The sequence below is a fragment of the Scardinius erythrophthalmus genome, assembly GCF_964197995.2.
Source record: "Scardinius erythrophthalmus genome assembly, chromosome: 23".
Lineage (NCBI taxonomy): Eukaryota > Metazoa > Chordata > Actinopteri > Cypriniformes > Leuciscidae > Scardinius > Scardinius erythrophthalmus.
In genome coordinates, this window is record NC_138243.1 from 14,603,085 (window position 1) to 14,625,671 (window position 22,587).

General features: G+C 40.6%; 1 protein-coding gene across 1 annotated transcript in view; it reads left to right on the forward strand.

Annotated features, from left to right (window-relative positions):
- Window positions 1-3,094: 3,094 nt before the first annotated feature.
- The window catches only part of nlgn2b (neuroligin 2b), a gene marked incomplete at both ends in the record, with an annotated part of 50,628 nt that continues 31,135 nt past the window's right edge, over window positions 3,095-22,587 (forward strand). The window contains one exon of the mRNA XM_081353585.1: window positions 3,095-3,581. Coding sequence (XP_081209711.1) covers window positions 3,095-3,581 — 487 coding nt within the window. The remainder of the gene's footprint in view (window positions 3,582-22,587) is intronic.

The following is a 22,587-nucleotide window of genomic DNA, read 5'->3' on the forward strand; positions in this document are numbered from 1 at the left end:
TCCGCCCTGGCCGCCCGAGGGGTCGTCTCCGCCCTGGCCGCCCGAGGGGTCGTCTCCGCCCAGGCCGCCCGAGGGGTCGTCTCCGCCCAGGCCGCCCGAGGGGTCGTCTCCGCCCTGGCCGCCCGAGGGGTCGTCTCCGCCCTGGCCGCCCGAGGGGTCGTCTCCGCCCTGGCCGCCCGAGGGGTCGTCTCCGCCCTGGCCGCCCGAGGGGTCGTCTCCGCCCTGGCCGCCCGAGGGGTCGTCTCCGCCCTGGCCGCCCGAGGGGTCGTCTCCGCCCTGGCCGCCCGAGGGGTCGTCTCCGCCCTGGCCGCCCGAGGGGTCGTCTCCGCCCAGGCCGCCCGAGGGGTCGTCTCCGCCCTGGCCGCCCGAGGGGTCGTCTCCGCCCTGGCCGCCCGAGGGGTCGTCTCCGCCCTGGCCGCCCGAGGGGTCGTCTCCGCCCTGGCCGCCCGAGGGGTCGTCTCCGCCCTGGCCGCCCGAGGGGTCGTCTCCGCCCTGGCCGCCCGAGGGGTCGTCTCCGCCCTGGCCGCCCGAGGGGTCGTCTCCGCCCTGGCCGCCCGAGGGGTCGTCTCCGCCCTGGCCGCCCGAGGGGTCGTCTCCGCCCTGGCCGCCCGAGGGGTCGTCTCCGCCCAGGCCGCCCGAGGGGTCGTCTCCGCCCAGGCCGCCCGAGGGGTCGTCTCCGCCCTGGCCGCCCGAGGGGTCGTCTCCGCCCTGGCCGCCCGAGGGGTCGTCTCCGCCCTGGCCGCCCGAGGGGTCGTCTCCGCCCTGGCCGCCCGAGGGGTCGTCTCCGCCCTGGCCGCCCGAGGGGTCGTCTCCGCCCTGGCCGCCCGAGGTGTCGTCTCCTCCGTGGCTGTCTGAAGGGTCTTCTCCGCCCAGGCCACCCGATGGACTGTTCTCTTCGCCCCGGCCGCCTAATGGAGGGGTTGCTTCGCACTGGCCGCCCGATGGACTGTTGGCTTCGCCCTGTGTACTGTCTGTGTCACCCTGGGCCCCTTTGAGTCTGTTACCCCCTGTTTCTGTTTCCCTTCATGGACCTGGCCCCCCGTCCCTCCCCCTGATCCTCCACCGTGCCACCTCCCTCCTGAACTTTTGTTTTGTTCCGTGTCCTGTCTTGGAGTGTCTGGGAGCCACTCCGTAGAGGGGGGGTTATGTCACAGTGTTGGGTTTGTGTTCCCTGGTTGTTCCCTAGAGGTCTCTTTTCCCCTTTCTGTCATCATCATTCATGAACTGCATTTCCCACAATCCTTGTCTGCTCTCATCACTGTTCATTGTACCCAGCTGTTCCCCATCATGATCGTTAGTTTCTGTGTTTAAATACCCTGCCTGTTTAGTGTCTGTCACGGAGTCCTTGTTGAATGTCACTGCACTTTTGAAGTCTGTTTTCCTTGGCCTGTTCTTGTATTGTTTCTCGTGTTTGGATTGGATTATATGGATTTTGACCCCCTGCTTGGATGACTACGAGATGGGATTACATTTAATAAACTGCTGCTATTGGATCTACCTTTTCCCGTGTGTTCCGTGACAGGCTTACTCATGATTTACTGCATGTTGTGTGTGTATAGATTGTAGTTTTAAATACTCTTGTCTTCATAAAAGTGTTGTTATTGTTACCTAAAACTATTAAATAAAAATCCAATAATTGAAATAAAGCTGAAATAAAAGAAAAAACTAAATTTTACTAGATAAAAATGAAAATTAGAAATGTTGCTTTGGCACCTATCTGAAAAAAGTATAAGTTCAAAACTAAAATAAATTAAAGCTACAGTAATTAAAAAAGTTAAATAAAAATGTCAAAAGCACCCCTAAAAAACTACAAAAACTTAAACTAATATTAAACTGAAAATATAAAACCTAATTCAAAATATAAAAATAAAAAAACTATAGTAGCATATAAATGATACTAAAATAACACTGCTTTCTAGTGGATGCTTCTAGTATGCATATATTTTTAAGCACAGATACATGCTGTCCACTGTAGATTATTCACTCTGTAAGCAGTTTCCAGGACCAATCGTGTATGATATCATCGTTCTTGAATCACTGATTCCTGGTACCCCGTATGACTCCAGAATTAAGTATCTCATTATAGGTCTATTTTAAATTGGTCTGTCTCAGTGCACCCAGTCCCTGTTCATAACGTCTTTTTATGGCAAAATGGCGGTAAACACTTCTCCTTGCGTTCCTCGTAGATCATTATGTCATGTGGTTAATTCCCGCCTGTAGATGTATGTCTTTAGCTTAGCGGGGGGGCGGGGCGGGGCGGGGGGGTGGGGGGGATTGTGTCATAGACTGTCAGCGGCAGACAGTTATTACGCCCAAATGCCCCCATCTACTCTAGCGAGATTGAAACTAGCACGGCTAAGTCAAGTGGAACGGAGGGGAGGCAGGAACCAAGAATCTAGAGCAACAGCACGTCGGGGGGAACTTAAAATGAACACACTTGTGCTGTCATCTCCTCCGAGGAAGTCAATTAAGCAACACACTCAGTATTTCACACCCCCCCGGTACCCGAGCATGAATATGTGTCGCTGTTGCGCACCTTTCAACGCTGTGACAGCGCGCTGGAGAGAGAACGGCCCATGGTCCAGATATGCATCTGTAATTATGCGCCTTAGAGAATACTCCAGAAAAAGAAGAAGATATTTCAACCAAGATATTAAACAAACATTAAGAGAAAGATTATATGCAGTGGAACAAATGATATTTAATTAGATTCATGTTTCACATGTTTATGGTTGATATGATTTTTAAACCTCAGGCAATACTGTAATTACCTTTTATTGTGTTTGATAGTGTTGGTATGCATGTTTTACTGTCTGCAGTTAATGATATCTGTCTTTCTGCTTCTGTCTCTCTCTCCCTGTAGGGAACTAATGAGCAAATCGCAATAGAAGCGCATGCTGCACTAACATCAGGATGAAGTTCTTTAACGCTCAGTGTCAGCAGTCGTCTTCTTCGCTCCATTGAGGATACACACACCCTCGCTTCTGCAAATTTCCTAACTTTCGAAATCACTGGAGCAGCCTGAAACTCTTCACCCTTATCCGTTTCATTTATAGTTACCCATCGCTGGGGCACCACTCACCCCAGCCGAAGCATGTCATTGGTGGGCGTGGCACGATTACGGCGGGAAACGGCCCGCTCCTGCCCGCGCCGCATATCTGACACTTGCCTGGTGTGGCTGCTGGGCTTGGCGCTGCGCCTGGCACTGTCCTCCTGCCAGCGGGCAGACCTCACCGCCGCCAAGCACCCTATGGTCACCACAGGCTACGGGAAGCTTCGGGGCGTACGCAAGGAGCTGAACAATGAGATTCTAGGCCCGGTCGAGCAGTACTTGGGCGTCCCCTACGCCACCCCGCCAGTGGGCGAGAGGCGCTTCCAGCCCCCGGAGGCACCAGGCTCCTGGCAGGAGATCCGCAATGCTACCCAGTTTGCACCAGTGTGCCCGCAGAACATCCACGGAGTGCTGCCAGAGATCATGCTTCCCGTATGGTTCACCGACAACCTGGATGCAGCTGCGGCATATGTACAGAACCAGAGCGAGGACTGCCTTTACCTCAACGTCTACGTACCCACAGAGGATGGTAAGTTTCATAGAAACATACGTTTATCTGTGGAATGTTCCATTCATATTCATTCTCACTCACTATAAACATATTTTCACCCACACAAAAACGTACCTTTCTCGTTGAGATAAGGAAACTAATCACCTGTATTCATCTTGTGCGATTTTGTCCTTTTCCTGGACTTACTGTAGCAGTGTGTTACAGAGAGTTTGTGGAACGTAAAGCAGAGGCTTCAAACTCATTATAACTCCAAATAAGACACTCTTTTCATATAACCCGTTTTCTGGATAACCTTGGGATCCTTCTCTTTTTGTTCTCCTGTAAAAGAAGCTAATCTGTTGCTCCTGATCACATGCAGGGTTTAAGTTAGATTAGTTGCATTTAGTGCATACAAAACGGTAGTTGTCAGAGCTAAAAAGAGCAAGAACTCCTGCGAGCGCGATGGATATTTAACATGCTCCAGTCAGTGATTGTTACTGAAACTGCACAGGCAACAATCTGAGCATGTGCTAAAGTCTCTGATAAATGGCCTCACTGCAGTTTGTAAATGGGTTGTGCAGAGACTGCTGGGTAATGTCTCACTGTGCCAGCTCTCAAAATGGGATGTCATAGTCATGGGAGTGTGGCAGGCAATGTGTGTTTGTTCGAGAGATGAAAGCTCTTCAACGATGAAACTTTATACACAGGAGGTCTTCTAATGCTAATAGCACTTTTGCGTTTTAGCAACTCTGTACTCTTTGAGTGTGTTAATGTGCCTGTCCATTACAGTGAGTCAGTAAATCAGTCTTCCTTAATTTGCAGATATACATTCACTAAGTGCTGTAGATTGCAGTTGGATGATGCATCCATTGCAGGAGCGACTCTAGGATTTCAGTCTTCGAGCAGCTCAATTGATGTGGCTCAGATAGTGATTGCAAGTTTGAATCTTGCTCTAGGTTGCCTTTGTTATATCTAAATCACACTGACATGTTAGTTTTCTTTTAATTTTTGTGATTCCACTGGAACAGATATCATGAAAAATCTTTTGAGAAGTTTGAGATTCGTTTACAATATTATTATTTTTTCTTAGGAGAAGCATAAGTCTTCATTTGCTCTCCATTTAATCTCATTCTGTCTAAATTGCGACGTTAAAATATCTCATTTGTGCTTATTCTTTCCTACCAACTCTTTGAAGTTTTTCAGCTGTAGGTCCACATGTAAAAATCATAAATAAGAATGAACAAGATATATAATTAGTGATTCTAAATCTGAATCTAAGAGAATTAGCACACATTAAACGTAGAAAGATCCAAAAGTCCATGTGTTATTTGCACACATGAGTTGAAAGAAACAGCTTCTGTGAACAGAAATATTTCTTCCCTAATAAGAGATAAAAAAGCAAATCTAGGGCCACATAACAAGAGAAGATATTTTTTCATAATTATGAAGATGAATTGCATTTACTCACAAGGGAATATGCAAACATTTGTTTCATACAGTTGTACACTGTGCGATATTCTCACAGACAGCAATGCAGTGGATCTGCAGTGTGCATGCAGGCATATGACCTTTAATGTGTGTTAATGTCACCTTTGCAGTGTTAAGATGGGTCTACATTACATTAAATAAACACACAAATCCCATTTGTTCACAGAGAAACAATGCCTCCACAGTAGGTGATTAATGCATCTGACAGTGTTGTGGAGGTGTATACGCGTTTATATGTGCTAAGCGCCGCTGCCTTGCTAGTGAGACTTATCAGAAAATCGTCCAGCACACACTCACTGACGGGGATTCCTACACAGTCACCGCACTGAGAATCATTCACAAGTTTGGGAGGGATTTCATGGATCTGGTCTTGGCACCCTCAATGCATTTCAGTTCAACATTTGGTGGGTGTTTAGTGTGGGACTTTTGGACATGTTAGTGGGGATGTGAGTGTAGTTTACAGCCGGAGGATTAGAAGTAATTATCTAATCTATTGCTCCTCTCTCTCTCTTTCTCAGGCATTTTCAAACTTTCTGAAAAACTCACAAATATGATGATCCTTTTGCAAGGGTTCTCCTTCCTACATCCTTATATGCTGAGTGTTAAAAATTAATAAGCATTATATAATAAAGAAAAATGGCTGCCTTTTATTCAGCATTCTGCTAAATATGTTTTAATTACTACAATTTATTAAAATATTTACTTTATTCACTCTGCATGATTTTTTTAACAACTCAATTTAATTTTGATGAAGCTTAATAGATTGATAGCAGAAGCATACTTTATTCAACTCACTTGCACTTTTTTTTTCGTAGCCTCAAAATGATATTTTTTGTGTTATGATATATATATATATATATAAATATATATATATATTATTATTTTAGTGTATATTTTATATATTTATAAATATATAAATATATATATATATAAATTTTTTTTTTTTTTTTAAATCAAGTTTTCTCTGCACTTCATTCTGGCCTCTAGATCCAGCTCAAAGTTATTGAAGCTAATCATAGAGGTTTCCATTGACAAGCACCTTCTCACCTCAAATCTTCTCCTGTATTACGACATAAAGGTTATCGTTCTCTTTTTGAATTAGAAATGTAACTAATTGAACAAATCAGCCACAGTTAGCTTAGTCATTTAATGTCATTAATACTTAATTGGAAATGCTAATTCTATGCTACGTGCAGAGTTTAACAGGCGATATTGTTTCATTTTTATTACAGTGATTGCAAGGCAGCATTACATTGATATTCCTAAATATTTAGGAAGGAATTCACAAATAATGAATTGTCTGCTGGTAGCATTCTTTATTTGCACATTCTGTTTGCGCTATTTAGCACCCGATGGTGCAATTGTTTGGTTTGCCAATCTGCTTTTATCCATCTTTTCAAATTTCTGCAATTTCAGCTCTGATCACTTAATGTATAGCCTAGACTTGCAGTGTATTTAAATACTTATCCTAAATAATCGTTAAAATTAAGTGTTTGATCTGTTTTTTTTTATTAATATTATTGATTAAAGGTTGAAAATCTTCCATCTCCACATTGTTAAAATCTCAACTCAAAATCTAGCCAAAAGCAATGACATCATTGCAATGTTTGCATTCTGACATGCGATTGGTCTTCTTTCTTACGTTTAATTGCATACTGAATTGTGTTTGGCCTTTCCTTTTTTTTACACTGAAAAGACTGCACAGAAGTCACATTATGTGTGTTGATTCTAGTGCGCAGCTGGCAGAAAACAAGACTTGAGTGTCATGACAAAGCCAAAGTTTAAGGAGCTTTTGCAATGTGGCATTTCATTTACGTTGAAACAAAGCATAAACCTAAATTCACCTAAAATGTAACTCGACTCATTCTCTGCCGTACAAGCACTGGTATTTCCTTCAGGCATGTGGCATTTGAAAAAACGTGATGTACGACTGTGCTTCAGAGGCAGAGGTGGGGCCGTTTCTCGGTCACGTCGGGGGAAATTTGATTTCATCCAGACGCGTTTCGTCAAGAAGATTGGAGCATAAAGCTCACTTCTCTTCATTCAAGGCTGCGCTCCAAATAAAAAATCCCTTTAATACAATCCATAAGGTGAGCAGCTAAACAAAAGGATGGTAACAGTCCAAAAGTCAATTGAAGCTTGGCAGCACTATATAAATGTAGATTCGGTTAGTGGCACTGCAGGTTGGGAGAATGTTGCGTTTGGCGGGAGTAGTGATGTCGGCGAAGGTAAATAAATAAATAACCACTTGGTCGACGCTGCAGAAGAACTATGGAGTCAACTGCTTTTGATGCAAGAACAAACCAAAAAAAAATAAAAATGCTGCTATTTCTGCCATCCTAGCAGCTCTTGATCAGGTGAAAATTGGATCTGTATTCTTCTGCAGGGGGAAAGAGAGATGGAGAAAAAAAATGGAAAGGCAGTAAGGGAGAGTGTGTGTACATAAGATGCATACACTCCTATGCCTATTGTCGTCTTATTCTCTTCTAATTGGCAGAAATATATAAGATTTGCTCTATTGTTTATTTGAAAGGAGAGGTTTCTGCTGCTGTTGGTCTGATGGTGTGGCTGCGTGTGATAGAGATGCTGAATTATGGCCTGCGCTGATCAATATTCAATCAATGATGCCGGTGATTGATGACCCGACCGTGACACACATTCATACACGGACTGGACATGCTCCTCACACCCCTCATCACCATTCTAATGCAGAGTTTTTGAAAAAAACATGCCCAGAATGTACAAAATGCCTTCAAACTATAGCCCGATAAAAGAGAGGAAATTGGCGGAATCTCACACCAATTTCATAGACAACGTTTCTGAAATGACAAGAAGTCTGTTATATCAGTTAAAGACTTGATCAGGTTTCAATTTGAAAACAATTTAGGAAAGATGGAAAAACTGCAAATTAGATCTCTTTAACTCAGTATTTTTTTCTCATTTAAAAGTTGAAGTAAAATTATGTGCACAGTTATATATTCAGTTAAAAAGACATTTTTTTTTAGTTTGTTTTGTCAATGTCATACATTCTTATGGTTGATATTTATTGTAATACAGTTAGGCCTAGATGTTATGAGGAGGAGGAGGCGGGAACCAGCGAACATTTTAAGACTTTAATAAATTAATACAAAATGAAAGTAAAGACAGCAGCCCCCCACGGTCGACTGCCGCCAAACAAAACATCAAATAAAATAGTCCAGGCCTGGTCCTCTCTCGATCTTCACTGTTGTCGCTCCTCCTTTTATGCTTCCGCTCCTCCGTGAGAGATACGAGACCGTGCGTTGCGCAGGTGTCGCTCATCATCAATCACTCCACCGGAGTGCTCGCCACATTTATGTATAATATTTAGGCTATTTTCTTAACTTTTTACAAAAAGATGTATTATCAATTTTCTTAATTCACCCACCGTTGACAACTTTTTTGGACCCTGCACCAAAGTCTTCAATCAAAAATGATTGCAAGTCAAATAGTAATTTGACTATTGAAACCATTTTAAAGTCGACATGAAATCAAAAGTTCTTAGTCTACAATTTGGAATATTAATATTGCAGTATTTATTACCATTTTTCCGTGCACATCATTATTTATTTTTTAATTCATGTTCCCTCATAATCTTTAATCACATAACTTCCCCTCCCTCTTGCAGCGACTTCTCTTCTCATCTCTTCTCTTCTCTTCTCTTCTCTGCTGACGTGTTTACTGGCATGAGGGCGGGACAACCTGTCACTCACATGACATCACAGCAATAGCAAACCACAACTGTCCAATCAATTCCCCATGGACAAAATCAAGTATCGGCCTACTTTTTTTTTTCTTGTTTCGAGAAGCCATTTCACTCAGATATATGTCACAATAGGGAAGAAAAGACTAACGCAACTTCCGTTTCATGTCTATTTTAATACTAACTTAAACTTTCTCATATAATTATTCCAAAATCAAGCTGTTGTACAGTAAAGACATGAAGCTAAAATTAACATATTCCATTCACATCAATTTTAGTTTTATGCCATTACTGTACATTGTCTCATTTGCTTCTATTTTTATTTCTCCCAGTGACATTATTAAGTATAAGATTTGTTCTTGTTCAGAAACGAATGAAAGTATTAACTTTCATTATAGTGGTTGTAAGAATTGAAGTCCTGCCTTTTATATAAATGAGATAGCCTAGGCCTAATCGCTTTTTGGTCAGTTTACTCTGGAATCCATTAGCTGACGACATACAGTTTTTTTAGTCTGATTTAAGATAATAGGCATTGTAGTCAGATTTTATTGTTGATTATTGAAACATAATCTTGACAACTTTTTTGGGAGATTTCGATCTTTCCATATTGTACAACTACTAGAAAATAGCTGCCTGGGGCTGTTATCAAGATGGCCGCCAAGTGAACTGACTTTGCCTTACAGGGACTTTTCCTCCAAAGGAATTTTAGGAGAAACATCTGAAACTAAATGAATGTGTAACTGAGAGCTCCGTTAAAAAAAGAGCAAAAATCTTTTGTGTTAAATGTGAATGTTTGAATTTGCATGTTATGATAGCTGTGGATTGGCCTGCTTCACATTCGCAATGAACTCTGAACTCATGCTGTTCACCAACAAACAGTTTCACAACCATCCAGCTGTTCAGAAAAGCAGAAAACACAGCCAAAAACACATCTGAATCTAGAACACTTCTGAGTGTATGTGTGTGTATTCATACAATGTGACAGGATCAGATGTGTTTGTATTTGTCTAGTCAGTGGAATCTTTTGAACCCAAGCCCAGGGCAGATCAGATATCAGTTATATTGATTTGTTTGGCCGCAACCGTGTTGTGTGTGGTGGTTTAAGAGCTGTGACACTGTCCACCTCCCCACAGTGCACGACAGCTGGAATACCTGATATAAACATCTGCACCACAGCACAAACACCCATGTAAATCCATTCACAGGCATACACATGTGCCTAAAGCCACTTTGCCGCAATCATATCATTTAGTGTGACATGCGCACACACATAGTGTAAACAGTCATTTCTTACTGGGACAAGGGTTGTAACCAATGCTGTGGATCATGACAATCTCCTGCGGGCAAATCTCCCATTATACTGTCTCCCTCTCTCTTTCTCTCCCGTATTTTTCTTTTCCCCCTAAGTACAGTACAGTTCAGCTGCATAAGAAAATTTGTCATGTTGTTTTCCCTATCGAATCACTCTAAACAACTAGGGGCAATTCAGTAAGAATTAATTGTGTCCACTGATACCGGCACTTATTTCTTATGCAGCACTTATGCTCTGTTTGTTATTTCACCGCCTGATTCACCAAGGCCCTGACCACTTTCTACCACTTCTGTCCTGATTTCTTCAACGGGAGGGTCTATTGGCGGGTAAAAGTATGTTGTTGTTTTTTTTTCAGATCTTTCAATCTAATGGACTATAAGCTTGCGCAATTTACATACGAACACGTCTTGAAATGTAGGATAAACGTACGGAGAGCAGCAGCTTTCGTTTCTGCCTCGAGACCACGCTGTGACTGTGTGTGTGTTAGAAATCAGTGGTGAGAGAATATCGTGCTTGTTACATTTTTTATCTTCAAAAAAACAAACTTGAGTCTTCAGCCAACAAAGTTTAAAAGGGTCCTATTATGCCCTTTTTACGAAGTCTTGATTTTGTTTTTGGGGCGTTCTAGAATATGCTTTCATGCTTAATTGTTCAAAAAACGCTTTATTTTTCACATATTTTACATTTACAGCTATCCCGAACTCGTCGTTTTCGATGAAGCTCCTCCTTACGAAATACGAAATATGCTGTGATTACTTAGCTGGCCCAGTGTGTTGTGATTGGCAGTGCTTTAGCGTGTGTTTGGGAAATGTCCCGCCCCTCCATAACTGTGTTCTTCTTTGGTGTAAATATTAAGGATGTCTGCAATTTCAAAACACTAACAAGAGGATCATCCAGAACGGATTTCATGCACGGACTTTACAAGCACGGATTTCACAGGACATTTCAGAGTGGTATGTTTTTCTTATACATTATAGATACAATGTTATCCTCCATTTAATCATGATATTTGTAGGAAAACGATGGTTATACAAATAGTAATCGATCACAAAAACATGGCTAATTTTCCGAAGCCTTACAAAAGCAAGAATTTACAAAAGCTTCAGTATATCAACACTAACGTTGGCTAACAGGCCAGTGTAGCAACAACATAAAACTTATAATTAGAACTGTTAATAGAAAACGCAACTACAAATAATAAGACATACTTACAAGTTGTGGTCCAACAACAGATTGTCCCGACAAAGTGGAAACTGCTCCATTTCAGGAGAAGCTTATACATCGCGGTTCTGGACACTGTTCTTCGTAAAATGTGCAACGCACAGATAAACATCGGGATTATAATGTTCAGGAACAGTGTTTCAAATACATTTTAACAGGAAGGTCAAACAAATGAGTTGTGGAAAAAACAGCGTGTCTTTGATATAGCAGCAGCTCATCCAGGCCTCGTCCGCATTTTTGCTTATTCCATGGGCGGAGATTATTTAAATGAGGAACATTATGACTTCATAAAGCCCGGAAAAAATCGCGTTGTAGTCCAAACGTGCTGTTCGTTGAAGTTCCTGAATGTGGATTCTGTTAAATAAAATGTCTCCCTTTGGAGTGGACTTTGAGCTTTGTAACCTTGCAGATCTTTTTTATGCTCAAATAGTAACATTACACACTAACTAAAGTTGAAAAAGTGAAAAAGCATAACAGGACACCTTTAAATCCCATCTGGCTAGAGTGCTTCCCATAATGTTTACGCTTTAGGTCAGTAGGCGGAGAGCAGGCTGTCTTTTGTGGCTTTTGACCTCATGAGCGTTTACAATATGAAAGCATCCCGGTATGCATTTTCGGCTACCTCCGGAAGTGATCGAAAGTGGACAAGCTCAAAACGCTTTATACCCTGTTTACACCTGTATTTATCGCCGTTCATTTGTGATCCGATCGACCAAAACAGATCTTAATACCAGGTGTAAACAGGGCCAAAATGACTTGCTCAAATCTGGTAACTGCACAAATGTTATCAAAATCTGTGCTTAACGTATTTTTGTTTCCACTTTTGTGGCTCGTTTCTGAGGTGTTGTTTTTTATTTATTTTTTATTTTTAAAAGTAAACCAAATCGATTTAAGACCATTAGATTTTTTTTTTTTTTTTTTTTTTTTTGCATTACAGCATTCTTTTCATGACAATTAATAATATCTCTGTCCAAATTGTCATTATAAGAATGCAACAGATGTTTTACTTAGGTTTTTGTATTTCTCATATTTAAGTTTTTTATATATATATATATATATATATATATATATATATATATATATATATATATATATATATATATACAATAATATAATACAAATACAATACAAATTATTGTATCTCAATGATTTGTAATTAAAACAGCAAAACTATATATTATACTAAATTAATACATTTATTTTTTTCTGGTAGTACTCAAGGCCTGTCTCATTTGAAGGTCTCTGTATCGACCGCATTTGTACTCAATCTTGTCTCGGACTAAAAGGACTCAGGATTTTACTCAGGACCACAACTGAGGGGATATCACCAAATTGCCTGTGCGTTGTCTGATTTATTTGTTTACGTTTTGAGCAAAAATGAATGGGGCATTATGTAAAAAATGTCACAAATTAATACAAATGGACACAAAATGCAAGATATGATTGCAAAAAAGTACTTGTATTAGATCATGTTTTTATATTATAATATTTAATTAAGCAGCATCACAAGAGAAAGGGAGCTGTTTTCACGAATATGTGCTGCAGATTGCTAACAGCAACACTAACAGTATTTAAATTTGCTCATTGGCCACTGATGCAACAGCAACCAATCAGCTGCGCTAGATGACGATGTGATCTCTGCCAAATTGAGTTAAGGACCTATCAGCCTGTGCCATCTAGAGTTTCATGCCTAAACTTGGTATCAATGAGCAACCTTCAACTTCCTCCCACTTTCATTATAATGACCTGGACATGTTCTTGTCAGATTTCACCCCTATGATATTCTTGCCTCTGGATATGGCTTGGTTCTCTCCTTCAACCTGTTTCATTTTGTGCTGGGCAAAAATGTCTGATAACTTAATATTGTTATAGCATCTCATTAAACCATACGATATGAGGTATCACTTATGTCTGCAGCATAATTCATACCTAACCTCATACCCAAGTTCAGCACTTACGGTTTGTTTTGAATTCAGCCCTAGGTCTGAGCAAAAGTAGTAGTGATGTTTGCCGTAGCACGCGCCACTAACAACATGGCAGACCCTCTTTTACTGTGAAAGGTCTATTAGAGCCAACAGCTCTACATAAACGCGCACACGTCTTTTAACTCCAGCTGTGCTCTGTGTGGGAAGACAGCTGTATTCTCATCTAGCTGACTGTGTTAGCCTCAGCCACAGTTCTGCCTCCACCAAACACCCAGAATCCTCCATTTTTATTACCGGTTCGACGAGCGATTACCATCCATACGCTTTATTAAAAGCTATATTTCAGTGCACAGCATGATGCAGCAGACGCAGACAGCACACCAGCGAGCGAAAGAGCGAACAAGAGATAGATAGAGCGCGACAGGAGAGAGAGAGAGAGGAAGAGAAGGATGACACTTGTTTGAGTGGGAGCAGCTGGGAGATTGCTAGCAATAACTGAAGGTTTATGTCATGGAGACATGGACGGTCTTCTTCTCACTTGCCCAAAGGCGCCAACAGCAAAGAAACACAGCTCCGCACACTCGTACGCACACGCGTGCCCGATGACCTCATTTTCACAGAGCTCTTGGAGACGATTACAACGGTGATTCTTCCCTCTCCCGAAATTTCACTGAAAAACTGGCCATTACATCATGTCACTTGAGGCTGCGCTCACCTCCTTACTGGGTGACTTTTAAAAACAACATGAAATGGTTTTCGCAACCCATTTAGCTTCCGTAATGTGACATTTTTGAGTGAAATAGAATATTTAGCTGGAATGTTGATGTAAGGTAGGGCATGATTGTATCCATTAGAATTTGATTTGATGTTGAAAAGTGGGCTATTATATAATGGCTAATATTATTGTCCATGCTCACATGGTCTTGTTTGTGTCCATGGTCTCTATCATAATACCTGGAGAAAGCTATTTGTTAGCAAGTGTCAGTAAAAACATTTATAATGTTACAAAATATTTCTATTTGCTGTTCTTTTGAACTCTAATAAAGAATCCTGAAAAAAAATGTATCATAGTTTCCTCAAAAATATTAAGTAGCATAACTGTTTTCAACATAATAAAAATAAATGTTACTTCAGCACCATATCAGGATCATGTGACACTGAAGACTGGAGAAATGAAAGTGCCATCACAGGAATAAATTACATTTTAAAATATATTAAAATAAAAAACTTGTTTCAATTTGTTTAGGCTAATTGTGATAATATTTCACAATATTAATGTTTACTGTATTTTTGATCAAATAAATGCAGCCTTGGTGTGTATAAGAGTCTTCAAAAATATTTTACAAATCTTACTGACCCCAAACATGTGTGTTTGTGATTTGCCATGTCATGCTGCTCATGGATGTGCACAGTTGTGCACATAATTGTTTTTGAGCCAATCACTTAGCCCTTGGCTTGAAGTCATTCATTGGGCCAGTTGCATAAACATAGCCCTTATGTTAAGACTGTGTCTTAAAGGAACACTCCACCATTTTTTGAAATAGGGCGTATTCACCTTCTTTCCTACATTTAGATAGGTGGGCAAATGCATTTTTGTCTCAGTGCATGCATTGTTTTAGTTTGACGGTCGGCGCGAGCTTAGCTTAGCTTAATGAATGGAATCCTTTGTTGCCAGCTAGCATGTCCTGAGTAAAAGTGATAACTTTTTTTTTTTTTTAAACCCACCTAATTACTTCTTGTGGCCTGCGTATTCACAACGAGTACAAATAGCGATGCAGATTAACAATAGGCGATTTCCTAGGCAGATATTGACTTGGGACTATATTAGGGTGAAGCACAGCCGAAGAAGCACTGCTACTTGGGTGCAGAGATATCACACAACACATGAAATCCTGCGACTTCTGTCAACATACCGGCGTGAATTGTAGCTGGCTATTTTTCCTACAGTACATGAATGGCGATGAACATGGCTGATTTTGTGAGAGACGAAGAGGGTGACTTCTCAGACAGTCAAGATCCAGAACCATACCTCTATGAACCAGAGTTTTCAGAAGATGAGCTGCGTGCTTTGGAAATAGAACGACAGGAGGAGGAGGTTGCGATTAAAAAAAAAAAATGTAATCACTTTTACTCAGGACAAGCTAGCTGGCAACAAAGGATTCCATTCATTAAGCTAAGCTAAGCTCGCGCCGACCCTGTCAAACTAAAACAATCCATGCACTGAGACAAAAATGCATTTGCCCACCTATCTAAATGTAGGAAAGAAGGTGAATAAGCCCTATTTCAAAAAAAAGGTGGAGTGTTCCTTTAAGTACTAGTATGACCAAGGGGCAATTGAGTCAAGGGGCAATCACTCTTACTTTCTAGTATCAAATTATACCAATTTACCTTTTTATATAACTGACTTGAAACTTGAAGACTAGTGGAAATGAAGCAGTCAGTCAAGTTTATATTATTTAGTAAACATATTTTCACTCTAATAAAAAAAATATATATATAACAAACACGATTAATGTAACCATTTTAAAGAAAAGGGGATGTTTTGTTATAGCTTTTGGAGCAAGGGCGCCGCCATCTTACCACAGAGGTATTGTGCAATACCACAGCGCGTGAGGTCATATGGTTGGTTGTCTTCAATGTCTTGCCTGAGTTAAATAGATATAGTACGTTTCTCCGCGTGAAAAAAAATTCCACTGTGTACGCCCAGCTTAATATAAGTATTTCTTTGCTGTTTGAACACATTATTGCTCTCAAATGGAGAAAAACAAACTTGAAAGGACTGTTGAGCCCGTAATAAGTCATTGATTACGCATTTGAGCCGTTACGGCAAGGTGCCGTCAATTTGCCACTTTTATAATTCAAAGTGACATCAAAAACCACAAATCCTTTTACTGTAAGGCTATAAATGTCACAATCAGCTGCAAGGTCATTATTTAGTAGAACGAAATAATAACATGATGTTTCTTTCTTTCATTCACTCTGATAAACAGTTTAAATCAGTGCATTGACGGAGTGCTGTTTTCTGCACTGTAAAAATTTTTTTTTAATGAATTAAAACAACTTTTCACAAATTGTTTGCCAAATCACATACTGTATGTAAATAACTATAGAGTGTCTTCATGTTCTGTTTTCGCTGGAGGAAAACAATAGTGTGATAAGGGGTGATTCGTGAACGCAGCGCGAAAACTTGCAAGTGCTGGGCGGTCGGTAGAGCGTTATGGCCAGAGAAATTAAAAACACACGGAGCAACTTCAGGTTTAAGTTTGTTGGTGCGGCGAATGACTAAATTGCCCGAATCAAAGGTATTTTCCTCAATGTAATCTTCCTCCAAAAAAAGTTCACTGCATACTCTGACATCAGCGCCCATTGAAGGGTTCTTCCTTTTCAGTGCCACTAGCCAGTGAAGCAGTAACGTTACATTCTCCGTTTTAGTTCTCTTTTGCCCTTTGCTTTAACGCTTTAAAAATCATTTCTACAACCAGGAGCAATACAGTAGTGCCCCTCCTTTTGACTTATGATGTGGCTTTCCAGTTTCCATCTTCCATGTCTTTAACTTACCCTGTCAGTCATCTACTAAATATCTATGTACCTCAGGTAAGACAACCAACCCTGTGACGTCATGCGCTGTGGTATTGCAAGATGGTGGCGCCCTTGCTGCAAAAGCTATAACAAAACATCCCTCTTTCTTTAAAATGGTTACATTAATCGTGTTTGTTGTATATGTTTTTATTAAAGTGGAGATCAGTTTACTAAATAATGTAAACTTGACTAACTGCTTCATAGATTTTTTCCATTGGCTTTTGGGTTATTGCAGCAAATAAGCTCTGTAACCAACAAAAGTTTATGATTCTTACACATATTATCATCACATCAAGATAATCTTCACAAATCGACACAACTGAATTTCGAAAATACAATAGCCAGAAGTAAAAAGCTAAAGTTAGGCTATAAACAAACTACACCTCATTCACATGACTTTAACGTCACCTTCACTAAGCTTCCAACAGCTCTTTCAATCTTTAAAATCTACAAGTTGGAAAATTTTAGTTTGAATAGTGAATTGAGTTTATAATGAGATGCAGAATAAAGCGTAAAATGTCTTGAGTTTGTGTTAACCAGTATCCTGGGAAAACCCTGATGAACTTCCGGCAAATTTGAGATTTGCTCTGCAAGTTCGTCTGGCCCATTTCCAATTTTTCCAAATCGAGGCACCAATCACAAACGTTGAGGCGATGGCGATCGCTCTGATTGGTTTTAGGTCTATCCAATTGCGCCCAGAGGCATTTGAGCGACGTACATGGTGGACGCCCCTTTGGAAATTGGCTGTGAATGAACCTTCCCCTGACCCACTCTTAGTTACAACTGAGAAGGGTCTGGTGTCAACCAGGCTAGTTAACCACAGACCTGTCCGTCAAATTTCCACTCCATATATTAAACATCAATTTTGTTCTGATTGGCTTGGATTAGCATGGCGTGATTTTATTAAAGTTAAATGCAAACCCCATCCACAATGATTTCATTGGTCAACTCAATCACCCAGCACCTGACAAGAGAAGAAAACAAGACATTTAATTTGTCGTTTGGTTTCTAATTCTGTAGTGTTGTGCTGGTTAGCCCTGCCCGCATCAAAATCTCATTAGTCAAATTTCACTCCACATAGCTGCATTTTAAACATCAAATATTCTCTGATTGGCCGAGATTGTGCAGTATTTTTGCTTTCAGAGTGGACAGACAAGACAGTCGGTGAAAACTGGACATCTCATGTCTGGTTAGGACACAGCGTTAGAGTTAATACAAAACAGAATGAAAGAAACTGCTGTAGCTATTGTTTAATGGCTCATCTAGAGTCTTTAATGGAGGGGAGATATATATTGAGCACATGACATCAGCCCTTCAAGGCAGATTGCTTTCATGTATTGTTTTTTCTAGGTCTGCTCCCCGTGCAGACAGTGAGAGGGAGACAGAGAGATAAAAAAGCAAAAAGAGAGACAGAAAATATACTGAAGACATTTCTACACGGCAAGCCTGTCAGGGAGGACAAACCTGCTGGTTACACTGGGATGGCGTACTGCCGGGTTTCCTGTCACACACTACTGTCAAAAAGTCCCAAATACACACTCGCTCGCATATAAACTTTCTCAAAAAGAAAGTGTTTACTGCACAAACTGTTCGGCGGCTCAACATGCACACTCGAAACCCGTTGCCATCTCTCAGACTGGGAGTAACGCCACGTTCACGGAGCCTAGTTTTCTCTTTCCGACTGTCACCGCACCAGGCGCTCACCAGCCCACGCACCACCCAGGACTCATCCCACGTAAATGATCTTTCCTCCATTTTAAGTCTTCATTATCATGCTTTCCGTTTTTCTTCCACGCCGACGGCATATCCCATGTCTTCTCCTGCACTTAGAGGTGAATTCTGGGCCTTCGTTTTAAAGCTGTTGCATCGTCTTCAAAGGCCAGAAGGATTAGGTTTCAGGGAAAAGCCTGAGCCCTAATGGAGGCTGTAGACCATATAGACGGAAGCAGTAACCAGTAAAATAGTGAAAGCTTGATCTCCAAATGCTTTAAGCGTCGATAAAGTGCTGACGTTGCTGAGACTTAATCACACACACACTCTCGCTCCATACTCCCATCAACCTGTCTCCTGCTCTCCAGCCTTTACTGGAAGAACTGGCCTGAGATGGAGAATTGAACTGAAAATCACGTCAGCATTGATCGAGTCTCGAAGCTTAAGTGCAATTCAGCTGGAGATTCAGCTCAGATGAACATGCAAGAAGGCGCACACACTCGACAACATGAGCAATAAGCATATGTGTCATTCATTTTAGCTTGCATGCTTAAAATAAACGCATGACCAAGTTCTTTTCGTTCTTCGTTTAGGGGTTAATCGAAGTTCGAAATACACAAGCAGCGATATACCGTTAGCGAGCATCCTGACGCCGTCCACACTGCTGAGACTGGCGTTTAGATAAATATGTAAATATGTGCTGCGCGCTTTACTCTCAATAACAAAATAAACAAAATTGAGAAAATAGCAAGAATTTTAATAAAGCATAAGAAAGCATCCGATCATAACATCATGGAAATGTTTGCACGAGCCCTACGGAACTCCGGTAAAGTCACGTCACATTATTTTATATATCACTTTATATAATAGATGGCTTAAAATCAAGCAGCTTTACAGTATTAAACATGAAAAACAGTATCTCATTTCATAAGAAGTATAACTTCATTTTCTACTGTAAAGCAGCTCTCCAGTGTGTTCATGTTTTCACTCACAGATGTCTGACCAAAAAAGATTTTCACCTGAAAAAAGGCGGAGCCTCCGCACACATCTACCTATTACTTAATCGCCACAGACCAATGGTAGTATGAAGGTGTTTAGCAAGTTGTTTCGAAATGACGTCACATCAGTTTGTTTTTCGATTTCGCTTGAAGTATATCGGCACTTAAGGGTGAAGAATGTAATTTCTGTTTGGTGCCACTAGAGGCACAGTTTTGTTAATAAGAGTTAGGGTGTATTCACACCAGGAAAGTCCGATAGTTCACTTGCTTTGGTCCGGACCAAATAGAATGTTGATTTTTTTTTTGTTTGGTACGGTTCGCTTTCACACTGCTCTTTTTGCAAGTGAACTAAAATGTGTAAACAAAACCACACGTGTGCTAAGGTCGTCCATTCATTGGACAGGAATTCTCAAGCAGGGAAAAGCAGGAAGTGCACAAACAGGCTCAGCATGGAGATATTTCGTAATGTAATATTTGTTATTTTACTGATTTGGTGTTATTCTCTACAAACGCAATATGAAGAAACTATATGGTATAGATAAAAGCCCGCCCGCACTGATAATTGATTGCTTGGGTCGTTACATGCGCTTCGTGAGGCACACTAGCGCACACACACACGCAAGGTCTCTCGCTCTCTGCCGTGCGCGCGCTCTTGCTCGCTCGCTTTAGACACCATTATGCCAAAATGTCCGTTTTGTTAAGTATCCTCATAAGAGCAGTCAAATAAAAAGGCGCAGTTTTCTGCAATTGGGTCGGTTCATGTTCACACCGTAAACGAACCGTACCAGAGTTCGTTTGGAACCGTACCGAGACCACCTCTTCAGCTGGGTCTCGGTTCGATTGTTTGGTCCGCACCCGAGTTCGATTGCTGTATTCACACCTGCCCAAAAGGTCCGCACCAAGGGGGGAAACGAACTAGAGTTCGATTCAATCAAACCAAACGAGGCAGGTGTGAATACACCCTTAATAAACCATGAACCAAACCGACCCGCTACGATACAAACTTTTGATTTGGAGCAAAATCAGACAGGAGTTCTTAACGGCATTAATGAGGGAAGCTATCATCAAATGAAGCATTGTGAATTTAAAGATGATTGATTTAAAGATGTTGATTATAGTTGGTTATAAATAATATATTTTATGTTTATTGAAAAGTATGCATACAAATATTTAAGTAGTTAGACAGTGTAGGGAAACTAGTGCTTCATGGGAGTGAGCAGGCTCTAAAGAGTTCTCTGGCGTGAGTTGTTTGTTTTGATTCTGTGACTGGAGTATTCTGTGTATTTGATTCTGTGAAGTATGTGTGCATACAATATGAATAATAGTATGAAAAGTAGACTGTCGTGTCGCATTGCAATTTGATCTGCTTCATTAGCTACATCACTGTTCCTCACTATTTACAAATGTAATGACTCTCCTTTGGCCTCACGCTTCAGAATTTCAGCGCAAAGAATGCGCCATCCAGGTATATTTTTTGCCTTTGGGTTTATGAATACTGTGTATTCGGGCATCCTACACATTTGAAATGCTGTTTGCATACATGCTTTTTGCATATATAGTATGGAAGGAGTTGTATTCAGACTTTGATGGGACTTCAAAATAATAATGGCTTACTTTTAGTTGTCTCTGCACTTGTGATAAGAGAAAGTGTTACTTTCTTTGAAAACATGACACTTTCACTTTAAATGGAATTGTTAATATGTGTGTGCTTTAAGAAAAATCAGGTGGTGAGCATTTGAAGGGAGTGTTTTATGAGAATACAGTCATGCTGTATATATGTTTGTTGGACAATCTGGGTAAGGATTACATGCACAACAATGACAAATGGGGTTTGTGTGTGTGTGTGTATGTGTGGTCTACTGGTGTGGAGAGCCTGTGTAGCAGATAAACGGTAAATAAATGGAGGCGATTTCTATCTCATCTCTTACAGGCCCACCGCCAGTACTAAGGGAGGGGGTAGGGGGTCATGCTGATAATACTCATTAATGTCTGTCGCCACAAACATTTAGCATTTAACCTGAGTTAGCGACAGATGCTAATGTGTGTCGCTGCACCAGATCCAGTCCTGAAGAAGCCAGAATGCTCTCATGAAACTAGGATTTGTTTCATTAGGGTGAATAAGACCAAAAATGAGAAGAAAAGTTTTCATTTTTATTAGTGTTTGTGAGATATATATATATATATATATATATATATATATATATATATATATATATATATATATATATATATATATATATATATATATATAATCACGGAAAATGATTTAGAGCCAACACTGTTATATATAAATTTTTACTGAAAAAACAAGGATAGAGAAGAGACAATGTCAAGTTTGTTGTCATATTTTACATTTTATTTTGTCCCACAAAGTCAAAGTCAAAATCAAATTTACTGTTGTGCTTTTTTTTTTTACACTACAGAGAAACTGGTAAAACTAGTGATCCATACATTGACTAGTTTTACCAGTTGCTCTGCAGTGTAAAAAAATGCACAACAGTAAATTTGATTTTGACCTCAAATTTCACTTTGTACCAGATGCTAATATTGTTTGACAATTTGAATAGATAAAAAGTTAATTTATTGCTATGAATGTCCTTGGCGGATGCTTTCTTAAAGGGTTAGTTCACCCAAAAATGAAAATTCTGTCAGTAATTAGCCTACTCACCCTCATGTTGTTCCAACTCCATAAGACTTTCGTTCATCTTCGGAACACAAATGAAGATATTTTTGATGAAATCTGAGAGCTGGCTCACTTCTACATAGGCTCCTCTGTAATTAAAACTTGCCAGCCCAGAAAAGTTAGTAAAGACATCGTTAAAATAGTCCAAGTGACTACAGTGGCTCAACCATAAGTTTATCAAGCGACGAGAATACTTTTAGTGCGCAAAAATAACGACTTTATTCAACTATTCATTTTCTCCTGTGTGGAATGACTCCTCTGAATGAGTTCACGTAGTGTAACAGTGCAGCGCTTCTGGTTTGTACGTCAGAATGTAGGCTCACTATTGGCCAGCATCACATGCATCACACACACGACCAGCATCGGCCAATAGTGAGCCTACGTTCTGACGTACAACCCAGAAGCGCT